General features: G+C 58.1%; 2 protein-coding genes across 11 annotated transcripts in view; one reads left to right on the top strand and one right to left on the bottom strand.

Moving 5' to 3' along the window:
• The window catches only part of SETD2 (SET domain containing 2, histone lysine methyltransferase), a 137281-nt gene extending 136314 nt beyond the window's left edge, over positions 1-967 (top strand). For 5 of the 6 annotated variants that reach the window (XM_058557063.1, XM_058557026.1, XM_058557045.1 and 2 more), the window contains one exon: positions 130-967. In XM_058557063.1, the coding sequence (XP_058413046.1) occupies positions 130-291 (162 nt within the window). In that variant the 3' untranslated portion in view covers positions 292-967. The remainder of the gene's footprint in view (positions 1-129) is intronic. The other variant, XM_058557030.1, reaches the window with a different exon arrangement.
• Positions 968-7727: 6760 nt separating this feature from the next.
• The window catches only part of NBEAL2 (neurobeachin like 2), a 30348-nt gene continuing 20654 nt past the window's right edge, over positions 7728-17421 (bottom strand). For 4 of the 5 annotated variants that reach the window (XM_058556931.1, XM_058556949.1, XM_058556940.1 and 1 more), the window contains 27 exons: positions 16710-16888; positions 16467-16626; positions 16089-16226; positions 15634-15993; positions 15397-15546; positions 15109-15266; positions 14839-14963; positions 14616-14751; positions 13959-14119; positions 13543-13859; positions 13342-13437; positions 12850-12974; positions 12627-12767; positions 12330-12460; positions 12125-12234; positions 11908-12025; positions 11709-11806; positions 11520-11636; positions 10808-10897; positions 10612-10721; positions 10272-10444; positions 10067-10161; positions 9477-9593; positions 9220-9378; positions 8995-9143; positions 8279-8414; positions 7728-8185 (listed from right to left, as the gene is read on the bottom strand). In XM_058556931.1, coding sequence (XP_058412914.1) covers positions 8084-8185; positions 8279-8414; positions 8995-9143; positions 9220-9378; positions 9477-9593; positions 10067-10161; positions 10272-10444; positions 10612-10721; positions 10808-10897; positions 11520-11636; positions 11709-11806; positions 11908-12025; positions 12125-12234; positions 12330-12460; positions 12627-12767; positions 12850-12974; positions 13342-13437; positions 13543-13859; positions 13959-14119; positions 14616-14751; positions 14839-14963; positions 15109-15266; positions 15397-15546; positions 15634-15993; positions 16089-16226; positions 16467-16626; positions 16710-16888 — 3951 coding nt within the window. In that variant the 3' untranslated portion in view covers positions 7728-8083. The remainder of the gene's footprint in view (positions 8186-8278; positions 8415-8994; positions 9144-9219; positions 9379-9476; positions 9594-10066; positions 10162-10271; positions 10445-10611; positions 10722-10807; positions 10898-11519; positions 11637-11708; positions 11807-11907; positions 12026-12124; positions 12235-12329; positions 12461-12626; positions 12768-12849; positions 12975-13341; positions 13438-13542; positions 13860-13958; positions 14120-14615; positions 14752-14838; positions 14964-15108; positions 15267-15396; positions 15547-15633; positions 15994-16088; positions 16227-16466; positions 16627-16709; positions 16889-17421) is intronic. The other variant, XM_058556958.1, reaches the window with a different exon arrangement.

Below are 17421 nucleotides of genomic sequence, written 5' to 3'. Positions count from 1 at the left end.
CCAACCTATCCCCTTATTCAACTCCCAGTCTTGGTGAGAAGGGCCCTGAGGCAGCAGGCTGGCCTTCACCCCTCAAATCATTTCCACTCTGATTCGTGGCTGTGGTCTCTCTTCCTATGTCCTGGACAGCTGACTCACGGTGTTATGAATAAGGAGCTGAAGTACTGTAAGAACCCTGAGGACCTGGAGTGCAATGAGAACGTGAAACACAAAACCAAGGAGTACATTAAGAAGTACATGCAGAAGTTTGGGGCTGTTTACAAACCCAAAGAGGACACTGAATTAGAGTGACTTATGAGGCCAGGGTGGGAGGACGGGTGAGCAGGTAGGACAGACTCTGGGGAGAAGAAATCCTGTGGGCCCTCTCTGCCCCACCCACTGTCAGGGCTGTGCTACTGATGACACATCACCCTGGGGAATTCAAACCTGCAGATTTCAACTGAAAGCCACAAAAATGAGCTCTATCCACAAGTGATCCCTGGTCTTGAGCTGTTGGGGTGTGGTTAGAGGCCATCAGAGGCAAGGGCTTAGGGAAGACCCTTTCCTCTAAAACTCTGGCCAGGTCTGACCCCACTCTCAAACCTGGGTCTCCTCCTTGGCGGTGCTGTCAGCGCACAGACCCATGCGCACCCCCACCCTTGACCCCTTACCCTGACGATTTGTATTATATTTTAATGTATATGTGAATATATTGAAAATAATTTGTTTTTTCCTGGTTTTTGTTTGTTTTTTGTTTTGCTTTTAGCCTCTACGTGCTAGGATCACAGGAAGACTTTGTAAGGACGGTTTAAGTTCTCCTGCAAGGTTTAATTTGTTATCATGTAAATATTCCAAAGCAGGCTGCCTTGTGGTTTTGGCCAGCCTTGTGCTATGTTGATAAGATTGATTTACTGCTTAAAATCACTTTACTTTATCCAATTTTTACTGAACTTTTTATGTAAAAAATAAAATCAATTAAAGAACTTGGCATGTGTGTTCCCTAAAAGCTAGTCAAGCATGTTTGTGTATAGCGATGTCACCGGAGTGAGAAAGGAGAGACAGTGGCCATAGGTGTGTGAAGTCCAAACTAATCCTTGAGATTGGAATTGATCACAAGCCTTGTTTGCCACCGGTCCCACTGTGACTGAGGCAGGCGTTTGCCAGTTGACTGATGCTTGTGGGCTTGGGATCTTGTGGCTGTGCTCAGGGGTGGAGTCAGCTTGCATGTGCATTCCAGAGCAAAGGAAGTGGACCTGAGGCCTCGTTGGCGCTGGGCTTCTTTACTTTGGTTAATAGGTCAGTCAGGAGAAAGGCCATGGGTTAGTCAGGAGAAAGGCCATGGGGTCAGTCAGGAGAAAGGCCTGTGATCTTCCCCTTTATACCTCCTGGCTGGGGAGAGGCATTGAACCTCTTCCTTCCAGAGATTTGAGTTCCCTGAGCCCACTAGAATGCTTATTTGATATTTGGGTTCCCTGTCCTCCCATTGTGTCCCCTGACACTGGGCTTAGACACTAGAAGGAGAACAGAGGAGGATCCCTATAAAGGGGTACAGTACACAAGTTGTGATGAGATGGGACATCTCCTGGAGAATGCAGGGCTCTGTGGAGACCGCCCCCTTGATGGACCAGTTGTCTGGGCAATGAGGAGGGCCAGAGCCTTCAGGCCAGCCCGCAGCCCGTCTTTGCAAAGAGACTGGTCCATCTCTTCCTCACCAGGGTTATTTTGCTCACTGCAGCAGTGCCCTTGGGGAAGAGGCTGTGGCCTGCTAAATCTCCAGCAGGGTGGACAGCAGTTAGAGCACTCAGCCTGCTGGGTGTTATGCTGAGCACTTAGAGCTCAGGTTGTGCTCATTTGATCCTCATAACCCTGAGGCACAGGAATTGGCTCTGTTCGGACGAGGAAACTAAGGCTCAGGGAGGCTCAGTAACTCATGTCATATCCTCGTATTAAAGAAACTGTTAGGAGAAAAACACCTATTTTAAGGTCATAATCATTAGACCTGCTATTTAACAATGTAGCCAAAATATTTTCCCATGATACTGCAGTCTTCAAAACTATTTAAAGCACATTATTATATGAGGTAGATGGACCCTAATTTAACCCTGTTAATATTTTAGAGTTGTTTATTATAGAGAACGTTTCAATTAATGTGCTTGAATTCATTAATAGGGAGTGTTTCTCTTTTGGGTGGGTTTGCCATGCAGGTGTATGGTCATATGCACTGCTGCTTGTAACCAAGTCAAACTCATGGTTTTAACCTGAGGCTCCGGGTTTCAAATTTTCCAAGGAAATTTGGACAGCATTCCATTAAAGGGTGGTGACTAGGGAACTGTCAAGTTTCAGATAGGACACTTTTGAAGAGGAATTCTCAGTTATTTTATCACCCTGTTGAGTTTTTTCAACATCTTTTCCCCTTCCACGCACCCTTTGACACTTTCAGGCTCAGATCCCCTCAGTGGTGATAAAGGGTGCCAGCTAATCCAGAATGTGTTCATACCACTCAATGCAGGATTTCACATTCATTGTCGATCCAATCCTGGATAGCCCTGTGGCTAACTCCCTGCTGAAGTAGGTGTGAGTTCTCCAGTGCGCTGATCTGATTTTAGCTGACTGAAAGCTGAGCCTTTCCTCCTTTCTCTCCTGGGTTATTGCCCAAGGGTCAACTCAGGATGAAGGTAGCTTTAAACTTGCCTTTCCTTAAGGAAAAGATTTACAGGATTAAGCAGCCCTGGTAAACTGTTTCTGAGGAATAGCAATAGCAGCAGCCTTATGAGTTTGGTACTCACAGAGCAGCCAATCTCTGTCACACCTGTCAGAAGGGGACAGGATCTACCCTGGGCCCCTCTGGACCACGACTGAATCCCATGTCTCCTGAGTTTGGGTGGCTGTGCTGCTTAAGCGCTCTGATCCTGGTGGATGCCAGCATGGTAGCCATTGTTCCTTCCTAGGCAAGGTCTCTCCTCTGTAGCAATGCTCTCCAAAGGCACAGTTACCAACCTGCCTGCTCCTCCCTTCAGGGTGGGCATATACATGGGGTACGGGTGGTTTGGCTGCAGCTGTCCTGTCTTCAACAGCCCCTCAGGTGGGTGGGATGACTTGCCTGCCCTGGGCTTGTGTGGAAATCACATAGCAGCTGTGGAAGCATGTTTGGACCTCTGTCTCCTGAGTCTGGAGTGAGTCTTGTAAGGGGAACGCTTTCTTCCTTTTTCTCATCTAGAGACCTGACACCCTTGGTAACTAGCTTCCCAGGACCAGTCTGCCTCTTGCCTCCTGCCTAGAGGGGCAGGCCTCCAGCCTCCCCTTGCTCCTGCTCACAGCACAAGTCAGGAAAATGGTCTCAAACCCATGGCCCTCAGTGCCAACTTGGGAGTCTTAGGAAATGGGGGGACCCACTGAATGTGCCATTCTATTTCTTGTTCTCCAGCTAAGGAAGCTAAAGTTCAGAAAGGTTAAATAGCTTCTTAACATGATATAGCCAGTGAATGGCAGATGCAGGATGTGAACTCCACTCTGTGCCTCCAGAACTCATTCCTCTTCTACGGGAGCACACTGCCTGCCAGCTCACATCCCAGGGACCCCATCCTTTTTCTGTGCCTCTGCCTCATAGCCATCAAACTGTCTCACAGGCCCAAGGAACCAGAAAGAGCCAGCACAATAGTCCAAAGTTGCCTTTAATATGGGATATAAAAGAAAAAACAGTTGAGGCTTAGTAAGGGGAGGTAGAGTGGGGATCAGGAGGGCAGGACCATTCATCGCTGCCAACTCCCCCCATATCCTGGTCCCTGGCCTAGAGGAAGGTAGGGCGAGGGGAGGTGAGTGGTGGCTGGATCTTGTATCCCCCCAAAACAGAGCAGGCTGAGGCCACCAATACCAGTAAGCCCGTGGAAGGAAAGGCATATGAGATAGGGGTGCTGGGGAACACCAGAGCATGTTCCCTGGGAAGCCAGGCTGTGGAGGCATCACTCACACCACAGAGCAGCCCTCAGCCAGGGGGTCCAGGACCCGAACCACATCTTCACGGCCCATGGCAGCCAGGGCGACCTCTAGCACCCTGAGGGTGGCACTGGTGCCTGGCCCTGGGCCATGGTCTTCACAGCCTCAGCCTGGTAGCCTGGGCGGTCTGCCAGGCCTTGCCAGCCCTTGTCAGTTTCGTCTGACACCTCCAGGAGCCGCTCCACCTCTTCCTGCTGCTGCCGAGGGAGATGAATGTAAAGCCGGCAGCCAAGCTCAGGATGTGGCCCTGGGGTGGGAGACATGAGAGGTAATGAGAGTGAGATGGGTTGGGTGGTACGGCAGAGCTAGGTGTAAAGGACTGTAGATTGGGGAAAGGGGCTTACCCTGGCTGGGGGCACAGGGCAGACTGCTAAGAGAGTCAAGGAAGACACTGCTATCCCCATGTATCTGGTCCCTGTTGAGAGCCCCCAGCTCTCCAGTCCGAGCTTTGGCCACCTGCTGTCTTTGTTTAGGTGAGCACCAGCTGTGGGGATCAGAGGGGACCTGCCAACCTGCTCCAACCTTCATTGAGACAGAGAGGGAGCTGGCTGGGAGTCCAGATGGGGAGGGGGGTGCCAAAGAGCAGTGCCCAGACCACCTACCACTTGAGGCCACGTAGGTGAGCAGACCGAGGACCACAGTGGCCAGGAGGGCACAGTAGACAGGGATGATGCTGCCCGAGGCTCCTGGAGGCTCGGGGGGGAATGGAGAGGAGGTATTGGGGGCCAGGGCTCCCCTGCCCCTACCCACACCCCTTCCCTGTCCCTGTCCTGCCCCCTCTGGGTCTTATCTGTGGAGGAAATGACAGACAGGCTCAGGGGCAAGGAAACAAGGCTAGGATCCCTAGGCAGCCTCACTTAGACTTTGCTGCCAAAAAGGTTTGAAATGATAGTCCCTACTACGTAGAGTGAAAAGCTCACATCATGGCATCAAGATCTGACTGGCCTGGGGGGCCGGCCCGGTGGCGCTAAGCGGTTAAGTGCGTACGCTCCGCTGCAGTGGCCCGGGGTTTGCCGGTTCGGATCCTGGGCACGCAGCGACGCACCGCTTGGCAAGCCATGCTGTGGCGGCGTCCCATATAAAGTGGAGGAAGATGGGCATGGATGTTAGCCTAGGGACAGTCTTCCTCAGCAAAAAAGAGGAGGATTGGCAGATGTTCGCTCAGGGCCGATCTTCCTCACACACACAAAAAAAAGATCTGACTGGCCCGTTTTCCTGCCCTCATCTCCCACAGCCTCCCCTTTGCTCTCCACTCTTGGACACCTAGCCCCTCCCACCTGTACCCTTCTCCCAGGCTTCCAGACGTCTGCTCTTGCTGTTCTACCCTCTCCATCAGACAAACTGGCAGGAATCTCCTACTCTGGAGAGCTTCCTTGATCTCAGTCTCTCTCTTTTCTGGCTCCTGTTGCACCTCCTCTGTCTGTCTTCTATGGCACTAAATTGTGTGTCTTGTCTCCCCTACCAAGTCTGGACTGAGAGAGCACATTGATTCATGTTGGTCCCTGTGGGGGCCTCTGTGTACAGCAGACCTTATAAATTTTTGCAAAATAAAGCTGAACTGGAAGGCAAGTAAATGCTGCTGCTCACTTTTGCCTGGAAGCCAGTTGTCCCCACAATCCATTGCAGGTAGGGCACAGGGGACAGGACTCCAGAGCCTGTGACTGGACTTATGTGTGACCTATCCACCTGGGGTACCTCCCTTCCTACCCACTGCCCACAATCTGGATCAAGAGGTGCTTACCCATGTGGACTATGCCTTCCCTGTGGCTGGAGTTGTGAAGCATGGCTCTGCAGGCTAGCTCCCAGGGGCTGCATCTCTTGGAGAAGGGGTTGGAGTGTCATGGGCAGTGCTCAGGCAAGGTAGCTGGGAGACTTCTCTGAGTCCAGAAGGGGCTGTGGGTAGGGACATGGGGGGCGTTCCTAGGTCTGACGTCGGGAGTCCCTTGGGGTAGTCTGTCCCTCTCCTGGCTCACTCCAGGACTGGGTACCTACCCCCTGACCTCCCCACTCCCTAATCTGGACCAGTTTCCTCCTGTGTCAGATGGGGTGGGGGACACAGAGCTGCACCCAGCTAGCCAAAGCTGGAGGAGCCAGGGTGCTGCTAAGGATGGAGGAGAGCAGGCTGGAAACCACCATCTCAAAGACCTTGGCAAACCTCTGGTCTGAGTTCAGGGATGGCCTGGGAGGACCAGGGAGACTACCACCCCCACCTCAGCCAGAGCCAGGCCACAGACTCATTTGCTGGTGGGTGGCTCCCCCAGACTTCTCAGCATGAGCCCAGAAACCCAACACCCTAAGCCTCCAAGGCAAGGCTCTCTGGAGTGACTATGCTCCTACTCTTCCTGCCTCCAGGGTCAGTGTCCAGTCCTCACTTCCTGCTCAGAGGCTGGAAGGGAGGGTACCTTGGTGGGTTTAGCAAGGGCAGAGGGCATATGAGCCCAGAGGCCCCCTCATTCTTTAACATCTGGGAATTTGGAGAGGGCCTGGGGGACAGAAACCTGAAGGAGAGGACCACTTAGTCCCAGAACCTATCTGGACCTACAGGGCTGATCCTGCTGGGACCCATTTCCTAAGGCCTGGGGAAGAGAGGCACCAGTCTGGGCTGAGGTGGGATCTTGCCTGGAAAAGGGATGGAGAAGAGACCGAAAGGAAGGCCCTCCAATGCCCCAACATCCACCACTCCATATCCAGCCTGGTCCACCCCAAGGACTCCAAACTCACTTCTCTGTGCAAGGCCATGGGCCCGTGTGTATGGCAAACTGCACAGTCAGCAAGTGGGTCTCAGTCAAAGGCTGCAGTGGCCCTTGCCACGTATGGGGTGTGTACATTTGTGTCACTTACCACAAGAGGGGCCCTTCCCAGATCCTGGCTGACAGATGAGCCTGAGCCTCTGACCAGCACGCGCAGCCAGCCAGGCCTTGTGTCTGCCCGACCCACCTCGAGTCTCTACCGCCCCCAGCACACACCCGTCTCCAGGCCTACAAAATATGCACACACAATGCAACACCAACACACACCCCAACACAGATGCCTGCACCACGACGGCAACACCGGCAAGATCGCAGCTCTCGAGGTGGGGAACAGAGAGGCAGCCCTCGGCTCCCTCTGTCCAGGAAGACCCGGGGCTCTGTCCCCAACCTGCTCCTGACCTGCGGGGGCTGCCTCTCCGCGGGTCCCAAGATCCGCTCAGCCTGGCGGGACGGGGGCCTCTGAGCCGCACGGCTGCCCTTGGGCTGGCGGGAAGACTGCGCGGAGTCCCTGGGGAGGCCCAGTTCTGGCCCCCGGGAGACGCGAGCGGCGGCGCTGGGCGGGATGAGGGAGCAGAGGGAGAAGCGGGCGGGACACTCGGAGGGGCGAGGCGGGCGGTCCTGGAGCCCGGCGGGACAGACAGAGGAGCGGCCCGGGCCGCCGCGGGGCAGGGCCCGAGGGGGAGGGGCTGGAGGGGTGCGGCCGCCGAGGTCTCGCCCCGCCTTGCCCCGGAACGCGCACGTGCGCCCACCCGACACTGGCCTCCCGGAGGGCTGGACTGCGGGAGTGACGTGCGCAGAAGCGATCCGGCGGACGAGAGACCGCGGAGAGACCGCGAGCCGGGAGAAACGGCGGGCGGGGCCCCAGGGACAGGGGCGGCGCGGCTAGGGCCATGCGGGGGCAAGAGTCGCCCGGGAGTGGGTCACGGACCAGGGGAACGCGCGCCCGGGACGGCGGCCGGGGCAGGCTGAGACGCCGCGCGCATGCAGACTCGGAGGCGGAGCAGCTACAAAACGAGGCCAGGTTTATTGCCGAAAAAGGGAGAGCGGGGGCCGCCTTAGGGATTAAGGCCACAGCCCGGCCCCTGTGCTCGGCTGGGACGGGGTGCTTGGGGGCTACCCAGCCACCCCGCCCCAGACTGTGCAAAAAGTGCTGTGGGGCCGCCGAGGCCAGTGCCAGGACTCCGGGACCCCTCTGCCGGCGAGGGGCGGGACTTCCCGGAGTGACACCGCCCACCAATCCCTGAGCTGGGCGGGGGTGGGGCCCCGCCCACCCCCTGAGTGCGAGCCGACCGCCGCGGCGTCGCCTCCTCCTCGGGTCCCCGCCTCCTGCTGGGCGGGGCCGGCTGGGGGCGGGCAGGCTGTCAGCGCGCCTCTCCAGGGTTGTACTCGGTCTCCCCAGAGGACACCTGGGAGATGCGCCGCGAGGACCGCCACAGCTTCCGCGCGAACTGACTGCTGCGCACCTGGTGGGAGTAGGAACGGGGTGGGGTCAGCCAGGACCGTCGCTCCCCGCCGGGTTCGAGGCCCGCCCTGCCCCGCCCCGCCCTTATTCTCACCTCAGAGGGCCGCCCTGCGCCCACCACGATAAGCTTGCCGTCCTCCAGGCCCACGAGCACGTGGCTGCGCTCCTTGGTCACAGCCACGCTGCAGATGGGAACCTTCATGGGCAGGGGAGGCGCAGCGGGGAGCAGTCTGGAGGGAGGCGAGATACATGGACTGAGCTTTGCATTCAGCAGACCGATCTCTCTTCATTCTCCCCTATACCTTTTCTGTCCTCATTTGAAGGATGGCTCAGTTGAAACCCTGACACATGAAGGGCCCTCCCACAAGTGGCTAAGGGAGGCCCAGGGCAAGATTTCCCCATTGAGGGCCAGCCTGTGGCATAGCGGTTAAGTACACGCCCTCGGCTCCTAGCCACTGGGTTCAGATCCCAGGCGCACATCTACGCACCACTTGTTGGGCCATGCTGAGGCAGCGTCCCACATACAGCAACTAGAAGGATGTGCAACTATGACATACAACTATCTACTGGGGCTTTGGGGAGAAAAAGGGAAAAAAAGGAGGAAGATTGGCAACAGATGTTAGCTCAAGGCTGGTCTTCCTCACAAAAAAAAAAAGATTTCCCCATTGAGGGATAGGGTGACAGGTGACAGGCCTTGAAGAATGTGCCCAGAGACAAGGGAATGTGGGGTCCATGGGGGATACCTCTTAATATCCTCTGCCAATGACCACCACCCTGAGAGGCCATGAACCCATAAATAGTGGGGCTCACTTATTCAGGTAGAGGATGTGCAGGGCACACTGGGCAGTGCCCAGTAGAACAAAGTCCTCCGTCACTGCCAGGGCTGTGGGCTGCTCTACCAGGGGCAGTGAAGCCCGCAACCTCCCATTCACCGAATACAAGTGCAAGGAGTAGGTGACCTGGAAGAAGCAGAAGGTGTCAGCAAGGACAGAATCCCAACCATCCCTGTCTCTGCTGGGCACCCCTTTCCCATACCTGAGCCCCCAGACGCTCCCGTGCTGAGCTCTGTACCACAATCTGGCCCTCAGACCCCAGCGCCAGGTGGGACACAGGTCCAGGCAACGTGGCCCCCGGGGGCTGTAGTGCTGCCACAAACTGGCCACGGCGTACAGTGTGGATGATCACAGTTCCATCCTGTAGGAAGGCAGCTTAGGGTGCTGGGCAGGGCTCTCTGGGCTCCAGGGGCAGTGCCCAGCAAACTCGACCTCCCCTGGGTACAGGCGTATACACACCTCGGATCCAGACACAGCCATGTCAAGTTCAGTGCTGATGGCCACACAGCTCACTGCAGCCTCATGCCCATATAAGACCTGCACAGGCTTTGATGCCAGACCCACGGAGAGACCACCCTGTGTGGAGCCAGGGCTAGCTCAGGACTGGGGGCATCCCACTACCCTAGCCCCTGAGTAAAAAGGCTAAGGCTCGGGCCGGCCCCATGGCTTAGCGGTTAAGTGCCCGTGCTCCGCTGCTGGCGGCCCAGGTTCGATCCTGGGCGCGCACCGACGCACCGCTTCTCCGGCCATGCTGAGGCCGCGTCCCACATACAGCAACTAGAAGGATGTGCAGCTATGACATACAACTATCTACTGGGGCTTTGGGGGAAAAAAATAAATAAATAAAATTATAAAAAAAAAAGGCTAAGGCTCAGGAAAGTGAAGGCTTTGTCCAACACCAGAGAGCTGGAGGCTCATGGAGCCCCACACTTGCTCACGGTAGCAGAGGGAAGGGGAAGAGAGAAGGGCAGAACTAGAGGCCCACCGAGGGGCAGATGGGCTGCAGGTCTGGACTATGGGGGCTCCACGGGGCTGTCTACCTGGCATACCTGCTGCAGGAGCTGCCACACCATGCATGTGGTGTCCCGGGAGCCTGAGATGAGGTAGATGCCACAGGTGTCCAGTGCAAGGCAGGTCACTACATCTGTGTGGGGAAGGGAGGGTACGAGCAGAACAGAGTAGTCACACCCTCCCTGGCCAGCCTTGGAACCCTGCCCCCACCTGCACCACCCCCAGCTCAAAGGCTGCTCATACCAAGGTGGCGGGTGAACTGGTTCAACAGTTTGCCTCGGGGTAGTGCAGTCACTCGCAGGCTGCCATCCCAATGGCCACCACTGAACAGCAGCTTTCCGTCGGGGGCCACTGCCAGGGCTTGCCCACTCACACCACTGCCTGGCACCCACGGGCCACTCAGCAGTCGCTGCATCCTGACCCAGTGAGGGGGATGACAGGTGAGGCCAGACCACAAAGGAGACCCAGGCCCTCAGAGACCTTGGCCAGACCCTGTAGCTGGCCTGCATTCTGAGTGGGTAGGGAGACAACTCAGGGTGCAGGGTATTTATAGCCCACCCCTGCCCACAGCCCTCTGTCCTACTTGGGATTGCCCATGATGGGGTCTTTGCTGAAGCTGAAGTAGTTGCTTATGTTACGGTCATAGGGCAACCAGTTATGGGTACCCAGCAGCCCACTGGCACTCACGGTCACCTGTGGGCAAGAGGGGGCACAGGTGGGTTTGCGGTAGAGTCAGAGAGGGGGTGGAGCTAAGGTGGGGCCCTGCTCACTACACTTACCAACAGGTCTGGGGAACCCTGGGTGATGAAGGAGTGGGGCTGCCGGTGGGGAACCAGGGCCAGCACCAAGGGCACGCCATTACTGATGACCTGCAGAGTAGAGTGCAGGGCTGGCTGTGCCTGAGTGGCTAGCAGGGGCCCCCACTATACTCCCTGCTCCCTGGGGCACCACTCCTTCCTTTGCCCTCAGCCCCCAGGGGTCACAGGCTAGGTGTTATAGAAGCAGAGGTCACTCTGAGAAACAGGCATAAAAGACCAGTGGGCCTTCAGAAGGGCATCTCAGAAAGTGAGTGAGAAGTCAAGATGGACAAGGAAGATCCTTCCAGAATCTCAAGCTTGGCCTCAACTCTGGTCCTCCTGCCCCATCACTCCATGTCCCCCCAGCCTGCTGGTAGGAAGACAGGAAAGCTTAAAAAAGTCAGACCTGGGGGCATTCTGGGATGCAGGCAGAGATAAAGGAGACTATCCAAGGCCAGATTCCCTCCCTTCTGGTCTCCCTAAGGCTTTCAAAGATGGTTAGGTGAGTCAACACCTTGCCCAGAAGAAGGTACCTCACCCCCACTCCCATACTCCTCTGTTTACCTCTTTTTCCAAGATGTCTTAACATCAGTGACCTTGATTTATGTTTTCCATCTGCCCCCAGAGGTTGGTAAGGACAGTGGAGTTAAACTGATTTCATAGAGTAGGAAGTTGAGGCCTGGCCTCCTCTCACCTCGGCGAAGAAGGCCTTGAGCTGGTCTAGGTGCTGGAAGATGCTGGGTGAGTTAGTGTCCAGACGTGCAAGGCGCTGGGCTGCTTCCTCAGCTGAGAGCCGAGCTGGATGTGGCTCCTGTGGGTAAGTGGCCGGTCAGCACCGTGACATGGGCATCCCTGACCTCTATCCTCCAAAAGCTGGCCTTACCTTCAGCAGCTGACAGGGAGTCTGCCCAAAGTTGCTGATGATGCCCTCCAGAGCCTTCCGTTCCCGCTCATCTGCCACGTGATCCAGGTCCACAGCCCCTGGGCAGGCAGGCAGAGCAGTCAGGGATCCCTCTATGCCCTCTGCGTTCACCCCTCCTCATCTGTGCCTCGGTCCCTCTGGAGTCCAGGGCACTGCTCACCCTCATAGGTGCAGTAGTAGAAGACATTGAGGGCCTCCTCCGCGGCCGGCCCTCGCTGCTTATAGCCAAAGATGAGGTCGATCCACTCATGGAGGTGGGAGGACACGTACTCCGACTCCTGGGGGTAGGGAGGGGGCAGTCACTCCAGGGGTGGCCGAGCCCCACCCCAACCCTCAACCCTAGCTGCCCGCCTCTCTGTCTGTGCTCATGTCCTCACCAGAGCCCGGCGGTGCTGCTGGATGAAGTCCTCAGGAGAGCTGGCCCATGGGGGCAGCACCACGTCACCCACCTTCTCGTTGGTCAGCTGGAGGCAGCCCAGGTCAAATCCTGGCACAGAGGACTGGGTCAGCTGTCTCGTGCCATCTTCATCTGCTCCCTGGCCACCCCTAGCCTGTGCTCTCCACCCCCCTGCCAGCTTCTACCGTTCTGGTTCTCCAGGAAGTCGGGGAAGTAGAAGAACTCTGGGATGAGCTCCTTCACGTCAGCTGGGCTCTCCAGGCGGGCCTGCCAGGCTGCCGCCACCGAGTGGAACTGCCGGTCAGAGCAGTCAAAGCTGGGGGAGGGGCACAGGCCAAAGTGAGGTGGGGAGAATGGGGACAGGGAGGGAGAAGGAGTGGCTGGGGGAAAGAGAGAGCCAGAGGGCCCAGGATACCTAGAGGACCTGCCTCTTCCCCTCATCTGCACCCCCTACCATCTGTCTGCCACCCCCTGGGCCGCACCGGCCACTCTGCAGCTGGACGTGCAGGGAGGTGAAGGGTTCCACGCGGATGAGGTAGTGCATCACGCCTGCTGCGTTGGAATAGTGGGTGCCATAGTGGAACTTGTCAATGGTGCCTGCCGGGTCCTCGAAGCTCTCATACCTGGAGCCACAGTTAGGAGTCAGCAGAAGCCCTCCCCTTGCCCCATCCCAACCCCCGAGCCCGGCCTCGCCCACGTGCTCACTTCTCCCTCACAAGCTGGGCATGCTTGGGGTTCACCACACCGATGGGCTTGGACAGGTCTCGGAAGACGGCCGGGTTGCTGAGGTCCAGGGTTGGGGATACGTAGTCCTGTAGGACCCAGGGGAACTGGCCGCCCACCCGGGTAGGAGCTGCATCAGCTTCTTGATCACCTACCTGCCCACCCTGCCCTGCCCTGCCCTCACCCTCAGGAAGATGGGCAGAGCCTACAGATGGGGGCACACTGCTTGGAGGGGCTGCAAGGGAGCAGAACAGACTGTCTGGGACAGGATTCCCTTTGGGGAGAACAGAGGCCAAGAGGGAGGAGAGTGGGGCTGGGTGTGTGTTGGGGGGTGGCAGGGAACAGAGCTAGGTCTCAGGCAACACCCACCCAGGACCAAGCTCAGGACTTGGCCTACTGTCAGTGCCTACACTTGGATGAACCAGGGCTGGCAGACCAGAGGAGCAGGGGTGGAGGTGCAGAGCAGGCCCTCACCACAGGGTACTGAGACAAGTCGTTGTAGGTCCGCCCCGCAATGGTGTTGAGTTGCATCAAGTACTCGAAGTTGGATATCTCACGCTGTACCCATTTCTGAGAGGCAGGGGCAAGCAAGGGGTGAGCCACCTGGACTGTTCAGTATTCCTCCCACCTGCAGGTCCCTGACCTCACCCGCCCCTCACACTCCAGGGCTCTCACCTGGGTAAGGCCTGAAGTGCGCAGCATCTCCTGGGGGGAGCGGCTGCTTAGGTAGCCTTGGGTAGGGGGTCGCAGGCGCAGGAGCCACGAGTACACCTGGTTCCGTACCTGGGTGTGGGGTGGGATGGGGTAGGGTTGGGGCCTGGGGGCCAGGGAAGGAGATGAGGCTGTGGCCCCGCCCACCTTGCTTGGAAAGTTGAGGAAGTAGTTGGCCTGATCAATGAAAAAGAGCTCAAGCGCTGAACGGCGCAAATTGAAACGCCGAAGGTGGACCTCACGCAGCTGGGCCAGCGGGCGCCGAAAGTCATGGCCAATGCCTGCGGGGATGGACAGCAGGCGTAGAAGTCACTTGCCCGGGCCCCATCAGACCCCGGCCATCCCCTGCCCTCCCTCCAACCAGCTCCATCAGAACACACCCTCCTCAGTTTCCACGCGCTCGGCGCTGCCATCGTAGAAGTACACATGCTGTGTGGTGACTTCCAGCAGCCCTGGGACCACAGCCACCACTGTGACCAGTTGGCACTCAGCTGACAGCACCAGCTTCTCATGCTGCTCATCCAGCTCTGCTGCCTCCATCCTGGGGGCCAGGACCCACTTCAGGCTCTAGGCTCTGGGACCCCCTTTCCAACAAGCCTGAGGACCACACTCTCCAAGTGCCATTAGGTCAGGAGGTATATCGCTCATGGCTTCCGGGGTAGGGGAGCTGCCCAGAATCCAGCCTGGCCCCAGTCCCCGCCCCCAAACCTGGGCCTCTGAATGTCTTGCCAGGACACCAACTCCTGTCCCCAGCCTCCTCTTGCACAGCCCCTGCCCACTCCCTTGGGTCCCTATCCGGGTCTGGTTTGTGTTTCTCAGTCGTGCTCTGGGGTGCCTAGCCATGAAAGAGCAACCATCTATCCTGTTAGACAGCTCTCCCCAACCATCCACCTGATTTTGGACAGTCCCTTCAGGGCCTTTAGCCCTGCAAGCAGAAGAGGAAATGGACTCAGGAGTCAATCCCATAGCAAGTACCCATACGCTGGAGCAGACCCCGTGCCCACTGCCCCCAGCTGGCTCTCTCCCATCCCACTCACGAGGTCTCCAGCGCAGCCAGCTCATCCTCGCCCAGCTGGTCTTCCTGCAGGTCTTCAGTTAGGGTGTTGACTTTGGCCTCTTTGGTCACTGCTAGAGGCAGTGAGGCCTCCTGGGTGGGTGTCAGGGGGGCCTCACCTGCAATAGGCCCAAGGGTGCTTAGCCAGAGCTAGGCAGGACAGGGCATATGAGGTTGGGTAGACCCAGCTCAGCACACTGTCTCACCCAGATTGTCCCGTAGGGCGCTGGCTTCCAGGTGAGGGTTGAAGTGATGGTTGGGCACCAGCTTCAGACGCATGCGCGAGTATGTCTCCGCGCTGGACAGCTTCCAGCGGGGGGTGGGCGGGTCCCTGCAGATATGTCCCCGGTGGTGGTCATGGGTGAGGGGTTGAAGTCTGTAGACCTCCCCATTCCTCCCAGGCCTCACCCCAAAGGCAGTCTGGCGCTCTAGGTCCCTCCCGCCCCCACCTGGACCCTGCCCCAAGCCCCGCCCACCTCAGGGCCCAGGCCCCGCAGGGGCTGGAGAGCTGACGCCACAGGGCCCCCCAGTGCAGCAGGGCTGTCGAGTGCTGCGCTGCCTGCTGCTTTAGCGCTGCTGCATAGCGCAGCCCCTCCAGGCGCGCCCGCCGCTGCGCAGGTTCCAGCACCAGCTCCTGGGAAGTGGGGGGTGGGGAGTAGAGGAATGGGTGAGTCCTGCTGGCTGCCTCCTGTCCCGTCCTGTCAGCCATCCCCTCTAGGTGCATGTGTGGAGCAGATCCAGGTCCCCCACCCTGGGCCGCATACCTGGAAGGCCCGATGACTATGTGCCCGCTCCCGCTGGCGCCGCTGCCCACTGCTCATGAGCATGTCATAGCAGGTGTTCCAGAAGCCCGACATGAGGTCGTGGCTCTTAGCGTAGGTATCCATTTCGAACTGAGACATGGTGGGCTGCACCTGGAGGATTGGGCAGGGAGAGGAGACCAGTGTTCCATGTGGGCCCCCCACCCCCACTCCTCTTCCCATGCCCTCACTTCCAGGCACCTGCTTGTCGATGAAGTGACGCCATTCAGGTGTGACACAAAAGGCCTGGAAGTCCTCGAAGAAGGTGGGGCTGCCGTTGGTGGGCGGCAGGGAAGGCAGCCCCCACTGCAGCCCCAGTGGCCCATAAGCACGGTCCAGCAGCGTGCGCACCAGTGGGACCAACCATGAGCAGCGCTCCGCAGCTGCAGCAGCTGCATTTGGGGGCTTCCTGTCCTCGGTGGCAGGCTCAGAGGGGGAGGTATGCAGCGCCCGTGCCAGCGCCGCCTCCAGCTTGGAGAGCACATAGCAGGCTTCCTCACGGCGCATGGGCACAGAGGTCTGCAGCAGTGCGTGCAGCTTCACATAGGCCTGGGCGTGCAGCTGTTGGCGGAAGGGGGCTGTGGGTGACACCCAGCCACTCTCAGAGCTCCCTACACCTGCCACGGCCCCTCCCCCCACACCTACCCTGTGCTCACCTGTGGGTCCTCCAGCAGGATGTAGCCAAGTACGAGGCGCAGGCCAATCTGTGCCATCTCTCGGAGATCCGCTGTGCCGTTGGCCAGGTGTGGCCAGGCTCCCAGGCGATCGAGTAGGCTGCACACACCTTCAAAGAGCTGCCACACAACATATTCCCGGCAGCCATCACCAGATGAGGCCAGGAGCCCATGGGGAGGGAACAAGGTAAGGTTTGGGCTGGGGGCCAGGTAGGGCTGCACATAGTCCACACCCAGAGACACCTGTACTGATGCACCCATGACTGCACACGTGTACTCATCCACCTCCCAGACCAGAGGCCTGCCGGCTCATGTGAACATCTGTGCTCACATGGCTCACACCCCTCTGAGCTGTCGCACCTTCTCACTCCACAGCTCCTGGTTACCATGGCCCTCGGCGCACAGGAAGTCCTGCAGCAGGCGCAGCAGCCAAAGTGCCTGCTGGGTGAGGCTGGCCAGGACCCCAAGGGAGGCCTCTTTGATGTCGGTCAAGGCTGACTCCAGCATCATCTCCAGAAGGCTAGGGATGGGCGAGGACCCAGGCATCTACCTGACTGCCTTTCTTATCCCCAAGCCCTTCACCCTCTTGAGCTGCCTCCTCACCTGCGCTTGATGCAGTCTGGTGGGCGCACAAGTGTGGCTGAGGCCCCCAGCTGGGTGAGCACTGAGAAGACCTGGCCACGCTCCCGCCAGGCAGCCTCGTCACTGCCTTCCACACCCCGCCATGTCACTGAGAACAGCACATTGGTGAGCAGGTTGCACAACTCCTCCTCAGAGGTTTGCTGTGGGCACAGATGGATGGTGTAGGGTGTGGGATGGGGAAGGAGGGAATCAGGCTGACCCCCACATTATCCCTGTTCGGGACCGCAGCCCACCACTAGTGGGGGCAGCAGGAGGCAGAGCATTCAGCCAACAGATAGCTGGGCACTGTGGGGCTGAAAGAATGGTGTAGGGGCCCAAGCCACTGCCTTGAATTCCAGGAAGAACCCTGGGGTTTCAATGACTCCTAAGAGGAGATGAAGTGGTTCACAAAATTACCCCACAGTCCTCACAGGCCTCAAGAACTGTCCTGGAATTCTCTAGAAGAATGCCATAGAATAAGCAGAGGCCCATCCTCAAACCAGAAGCATAAGGCAGGACCCTAAGAGCTCTGCTGCCCATAGGCCTCATAAAATCTCTGCCCTACAGACTCTCTTGAGGGCCTTCCAAAGCCTGGCTGGTGCCCCCTACTCTGGCTCAACATGACTTGCCCTGTTCCAGAACCCCAGTGGGAACACAACTGCAGACAAGAGCTATAAGGGGGCAGCGCCAGGCC

The sequence above is a fragment of the Diceros bicornis genome, chromosome 2 (genome assembly GCF_020826845.1).
Source record: "Diceros bicornis minor isolate mBicDic1 chromosome 2, mDicBic1.mat.cur, whole genome shotgun sequence".
Lineage (NCBI taxonomy): Eukaryota > Metazoa > Chordata > Mammalia > Perissodactyla > Rhinocerotidae > Diceros > Diceros bicornis.
This window is presented reverse-complemented; position numbering and strand designations above follow the sequence as displayed.